The 6445-nt window shown below is 39.3% G+C and overlaps 1 protein-coding gene across 1 annotated transcript; it reads left to right on the forward strand.

Annotated features, from left to right (window-relative positions):
- The first annotated feature begins 2009 nt into the window (after positions 1 to 2009).
- On the forward strand, positions 2010 to 4541 carry LOC147611389 (small COPII coat GTPase SAR1A-like). The gene is made up of 7 exons (XM_086784469.1): positions 2010 to 2196; positions 2678 to 2804; positions 2909 to 3118; positions 3291 to 3381; positions 3505 to 3572; positions 3648 to 4344; positions 4436 to 4541. Exons 1-4 carry the CDS (start codon positions 2081 to 2083, stop codon positions 3294 to 3296), a joined length of 459 nt encoding a protein of 152 aa, XP_086640595.1. The 5' UTR covers positions 2010 to 2080; the 3' UTR covers positions 3297 to 3381; positions 3505 to 3572; positions 3648 to 4344; positions 4436 to 4541.
- Positions 4542 to 6445: the final 1904 nt, after the last annotated feature.

A 6445-nucleotide genomic window follows, 5' to 3' on the forward strand; every position in this document is an offset into this window, starting at 1 on the left:
AACCTATTGAGTAATGTTGCAAAACTTGGTCCATCTTCTACATGTCTGCCAACCATGTATGCATATTGCTTTGCACTTTGGATAAGGGCATTTGCCATATCTGATACGCATGTATCGTACAGGTTTATCTTGTGTTTGTATCCCTTACCAGCAAGCCAACTACCATGCATACTCTCAGCCAGATTTGTTCTTGGTGTGTTTGCTTCCTCAACTGGACTCTTTTGAACCTAAAATTTTCACACACCAAAACCTTTGAATTAATTTTTAGTAATGAAGCAAGAAATTTGTATCATAGAAATGCGTGACATCATTAAAAATAACCCCCCTTAGTATTGAACAAAATAGTATGAGCTAATTTGTATAACATACCGCTGTCATTAAGCTACCCCAATATGCAATACAGCCTTCCCACCAAGACATCCATATATCCATGGCAGGAACTTGATTATCTTTAACTGCTCCATCTCTCCACCAACTTCTAATCAATCTTCTCTGCTTTAATGCTTCCTCTCTATTTTTACAATTTCTCCATGCATCACACATTATAATATGCTCTTGTTTATAAGTCTTTCTTCTTGATGTATTTCTTTGTGTGTTGTTGCAAGCTTTGCTTCCAATGGAATACACATGAACATTCACGATCCTCCATTTTGTTATCAGGGCCCCCATTGAAGACTTGATGTACTACCCTCCAATTAGCTTGATCCTTAGCCATAAAAATCTGCTACTTCATGGCCACGATCCATCATTGCCTGATTCAACATCTCCCAAAATAAAACACGGCTTTTTGTGTCCTCTTCTTTCATCTCGCAGACAGCAATTGTCATAAGTTCTTTCACACTGAAAGGATTCATACAATGATAAGACATGAGATGTCACATGACATGACAAATTAGTAAACATTTTTGAACCCCATATTTACCTTGGGTCATAAACATGACATGCCATAGTACACCAATTATTCACTCTGTGTGTATGTGGTCAAATTGAATCCACGACCATCTTAAGTCACCATTGCATGTGCGCCTCATGCGATTAACCAAATCAATCCCAGATGCAGGCCCCTTCGTTGACATTTTGAATACAAAAAACCTATCATCTTCATACCCTTGACCAGGAAATCTACTTCCATGGAAGAATGAGTACATGGATCTTCTTTTCAATAATAGAAGGCTATCCATTCCTTCTCCAATAGGCATTTTGGCTGATTTCTCTTGTGAGACGATTCTTCAAAACCTATAATATTAAATATTTTTTTATCATGAACCCTTTTCAATCAAAACAATAATTAGAAACAATGATGGTGCATACCTTTGACTTTCAACTAGGGGAATTAACTCCTCTAAGAAATTTGAAAGCTATGCATCTCCAACTTGGGTTGATGGTATAGACTGGTCCTCTTCCAAATCCTTCATTAGAGAATTCATGGATCAACTCTTTGGCTACTGTCATTTGGATCTTCCTTGGTTGTGCATTTTTGTCTACATCCAAAACTTTAGCAACAAGATTTCGTGTCTTATCTATGTTGCTTCTTAATGTTCCTGGCTGCACTGTGGATGCTTATACTCCCCAATATGTAGCATCAACCTTGTAAGAGAGACATCATTGGGCATAACATAGTAAACATAACAATTGCATGTGGCCATACAATATGTAGATTTCTTACAATAATGACAAACAATCTGCATCTTCCCATCATCTGGGTCATGAGACCCAAGGCTGGTTTTCTATGTACTGTACCTTTAAAAAATGTTGAGTTGTATTCCTTATTGTTTAAAAAGAAAGGGCATGTTATTCTATGACACTAGCATTAAAATGCTATTTTAGCTAGTCATGAGGTTATTCTCACCAACCCGACTCCAAAAACCATCTAGCCGACCATCTCATCTCATAATTTTCTAGGAAAGGGTATATTTTTAGTCCATCTCATCTCATAATTTTCAAGGCCCGGGAAAGAAGACCCTAGCTTTTCAGTCCATCTCATCTCATATTTTCAAGGCCATATTTTCATCTCATAATTTTCAAGGCTAAGAGAAACCCTAGCTTTTTGGAGCGAACAAGGCCCGGGAAAGAAGACCACATGTGTTCTCGCAAAGAAGGTGAACAAGGCCCGGGAAAGAAGACCACACGCATTTGCAAGAAGGTGAACAAGACGCATTCGCAAAAAAGCAGACCAAGACGTGTTCGCTCGCACAGGTGATGGACTTAGGCCGGTGATCTACAACAACTTCAGTTCTAATCAAGGTTTTAGGCAATAATCCTTTCCTCCACAAAAAAAAAGGGGGCTCCTAGAGCCCCCCTGATGATCTGTGCCCCTCTTTTTTCTTCCGCTCATCTCTAGACTCATAATTTTTTCTCCCTTCTCTTCTGTTGGCTAGAGTGAAAGTTTCATCCATGGTTTCTAGCTGTGAGTGAGTCTTTGTTGTACTTCCCTAGAATCACCCAAAACCCACTACATTGAGAGCCTAAGAGTCTTTCAAGAAAAAGGCAACCATTGAAATGATACAAAAATCCTTTCCTCCCCAAATCATCAGCAGGGGGGCTCTAGGAGCCCCCCTTTTTTCTTCCGCGATACAGGTGATGGACTCAGGCCGACGAAGGTTGAAAATGTAGTAGAATCATTTGGTAAGCTTTATGCTTCTACCTTTGAATTATCTGTTGTCTCCGTCTGTTGCAGAGATTGGCTCAGCATCAGCCAATACCCTACGTCAGAAGAACTGAGCATTGGGAAGATCAAGTTCAAAGCTTTTGATTTGGGAGGTCACCAGATTGCTCGTCGTGTTTGGAAAGACTATTATGCTAAGGTAATTGACATTGAGAGAGTTTTGGGATGGGAAATTAAATTTTTAATGCACCATTTTTTTTGTAATTGTTTTTGTATCGCACCATTTTGTCATTGCTTTTGCAGGTTGATGGCATAGTCTATCTGGTTGATGTTGTTGACAAAGAGAGATTTGCTGAATCCAAGAAAGAACTTGATGGTCTTCTTTCAGATGATTCTTTAGCTCATGTGCCTTTCTTAATCTTAGGGAACAAGATAGATATACCTATTGCAGCTTCAGAGGATGAGTTGAGGCATTATTTAGGGCTTTCCAATTACACAACATGCAAAGGGAAGGTAAATCTTGGTGAAGTGAATATCTGACCTATTGAAGTTTTCATGTGCAGTATTGTTGGGAAGATGGTGTATGGTGATGGTTTCAAGTGGCTATCACAATACATAAAGTGATGCTGTTGGCACTGTGTTCCTTTGTAAGTAAAGGTGAAGCTGAAACAGTTATTATTTACAGATCTGAGACTCTCTGTCGTGGAAAGGGGTGGTGGGGCTATATACAATTTGCAACAAATATATACCTCCACATTGATTTCTCAAAAGCTCTGGTAGAAAATCCATGTTGCCTTTCACCAATAAATTCATGATTGTTTAGATCCTTCTATTGATTTTATATGACCTATTGAACTACACATTATATTTGCTTACTTTTATTTTCCTTAAATTTGCAGGGGTAGAGCGATTGATCTTGAAGGAGATTGAATCATGGGACGATGAGGAAAGAAATATACAACAAGAGGTACTTGGCACTTACTTTTAGATGATGCACATATTTTGCATGTATTTTGCGAGTAATCGACATTTTGTGTTGCAGGTAGCAAAAGCAATGGACTTCGATCTAGCCCTTTAGGTAGAACCGTGAGCGAGGAGGCCACCTCTCGCAACAAGAAGAATGTGACAAAGACCAAGCCTACTACCCTATAACCATTGAGCCAGGGGCTCTTGGTGAGAGAGAGCTTGATCGACCCCAGGGTGATGATCATCATCATGTGGAAAGGGGTGGTGGAGGTGATGCTATTGTGGAAGCAAAAAGGGAGACAGGTCATCAAGGTAGGGAGGTTGGGGAGAATGAGAGAGCTCCTCCTCATCCGAGAGTGCTGGGAAAGGAAATAGATATTGGATTGTTGCAAGATGTTTTGGGGGAATTCCATGTGTGGAGAGCGACAGAGCCACCTCTTGTACCATTGTGCAAGCTTATACCCAATGAGGCAATTCGTACAGCAAACTAGTGAGGTGTCAAACCTTCATGATGGTTTTGATGCCAATGGCTATGTGTCTACACAAGCACCATTCTTAGTCTCTATGTGCAGGCCTAGGAATGATGAATTCCTTCATGTCACAGACCTGGAGCGGGGCCGACATGGAATCTAGTGAAAGTGAGTTGGATGGTGAGTGGGAGGATCAATTTGAAAGTGAGTTGGATGGTGAGTGGGAGGATCTAAAGGGCAAGAAATTTCTTGTGTGGGATGGGAATCATAGGCTTAAGGCATGGTTTGGTCGGATTCGTGACGGTAAAACACTTTGGCCTTCCAATTCTTTAATTCTTGAAAATTCTTATTTTTTAAACTCATTAAGACTTTGGGCTTTTGTCATTACATGTAGCTTATGAGCACTATTATCATCGTCATGCGAGAGTAAGGTGCCAGTTCATTGAGGTGGACAAACAAAAAGAGGGGGAACTACTACTTGCTTTGAAAGCCACCAATGAGTAAGTTATATACATGCATTTTCTTTGTTGAGTTAAGTGAATGTTTTTTTAAGGTGCTATGCATCTCTCGATTGATTCTAGAGAGGTAATGAATACATAATTTATTCTTTGTATTTACACATGTTTAGAGAATGTAATCAAAGTGTTGACTTCTTTCTACATGTGGGTAGAAAAAAAGATTTTTTTCTCAGATGATGATAACAAGAGTTAAGGATCATGCAGCATCTACAAAGTTTGGTGATACAAAGAAGATACAATTACATGTGAGGAAGGGGACTTATTGGGAGTACATGCTTGATCAGGGTAAGACCATAGTTCAACAATTGAAAGCACTTGGATTAGATCTCCTAGTTGGTTTTGAGGCTTTTTGGAAAGAGTAGAGGGACTTGCATGTTACACAAGCCTTCCCAGATCTTTGGTTGGACTTGAAGGCAACATTGGAGCTAGAGAAGCAACCACAAATGGAGGAATATTCCAAACGTCTTGTGTATAGATAATACTTAAGCCTTGAACTCTATTATATTTTTGCTTTATACATGTATATACATATTCATGAAACTTGTGCATAAAACTCTTGGACAAATGGATACGTCACTTGTGTAGACAATTGGTGTTTGTAAGCACCCCCGAAGCTATTAGGCCATGGAGACAGATATGGATAGCGAGGAGTGTATGTACACTTCCACATGGAGAGAGAGGTACATAAGTCAATGGGAGCTTAATGTATGTCCTTGGTGGTTGGATTATCCACTTGGAAAGATACACACAAGTGAGCATAAGTTATGGACAGGTATTGTGTTCTTGTAACATATTGTGTTCTTGTAACATATTATAATGCGTTACAATAAATGTCTTTTTGTAAATCTCATGTTTATTTGTTTAATCATATGGTTGAAGCTTATGAGGCTTATAAAGAAGCATTAGAAAATCAAGAGAGAGATGAAAACTTAGAAGATGATGGTCCACAACCTCCAATGGGAGGAGGAGGGCTCGACGGCAAATAAAAGACCTCCACAGATGGCAAAATTATCTCATTCTCATGAAGTTCGAAGCAAGAAAGGGCTTGACTTTCATATGGGAGTAAAAAAAGACAAAGAGACACCAAGAGCAACACACCAAAATGGTATTAAACTTTGCTACATGTTTAATTTTGATGCAAAAAAATGGCACTCATGGAATAATGTGGATATTGTAGATGTGCACTATTTACACGTGGACGTGATTATGGAAGATGTCACGACGCTTATTGAGGCAACATACATGTGAGGACTTCAGTCAATACAACTTAGTCTTAACTTAGTTGGATATTAATCATATTAATTTTCATTACATATTGTCGGTTATATAATTGATGCTTTTTTGGGCAAGGTTAATGCTAATAAGGACCTCTCACATCATGGTGCTCCATGTGTAGAGGTGGTCTGATTGGTTTGGGCTGACTTTCCCATGGGCTTGGCAGTTGAGCTATTGCTAGATCTAGGTTTCCCAGATTGGAATGTGTTTTCTCTAGGGACTTGTCTGCCGTAGTAACACAATTTGCTACATCCTTCACAAGCTGACGAAGGATGGTATGTGACTTGCAGCTTGGTATATCATTTTCCTACTGTATTCCTATATGCAAAGAAGGGAGGATTCACTCTACATCACACATACACAGTTCTTGTGGAGTATGGTTACTTATTGGAGTGTGGAGAAGAGGTAAACAATAGAGCCTAAACCTATTTAATATATATGCGTTGTCTCTATCACATATTCTCACGAATTATTGCTATACAAAATTTTGTATAGTGTGGTGCTTCTTCTAGTTGCGAACCTTATTGATGGGGGTCTTTTGGCGAGGCAAGCATGCACTCCCAAAGATGGATTGGGAGGCATGTGAGAAGATATCAAAGACACTACTTAAT

The sequence above is a fragment of the Cibotium barometz genome, chromosome 47 (assembly GCF_041138505.1).
Source record: "Cibotium barometz isolate CiBa-2024 chromosome 47, ASM4113850v1, whole genome shotgun sequence".
Taxonomy (NCBI): domain Eukaryota; kingdom Viridiplantae; phylum Streptophyta; class Polypodiopsida; order Cyatheales; family Cibotiaceae; genus Cibotium; species Cibotium barometz.

Excerpts from the sequence above, each read along its gene's own strand:
- LOC147611389 (XM_086784469.1), top strand. The coding sequence starts at position 2,081 with ATGTGTTCTCGCAAAGAAGGTGAACAAGGCCCGGGAAAGAAGACCACA. Across the intron at positions 2,197-2,677 it reads AGACGTGTTCGCTCGCACAG|AGATTGGCTCAGCATCAGCC; the intron begins GTGATGGACTTA and ends CGTCTGTTGCAG. Across the intron at positions 2,805-2,908 it reads GGAAAGACTATTATGCTAAG|GTTGATGGCATAGTCTATCT; the intron begins GTAATTGACATT and ends TTGCTTTTGCAG.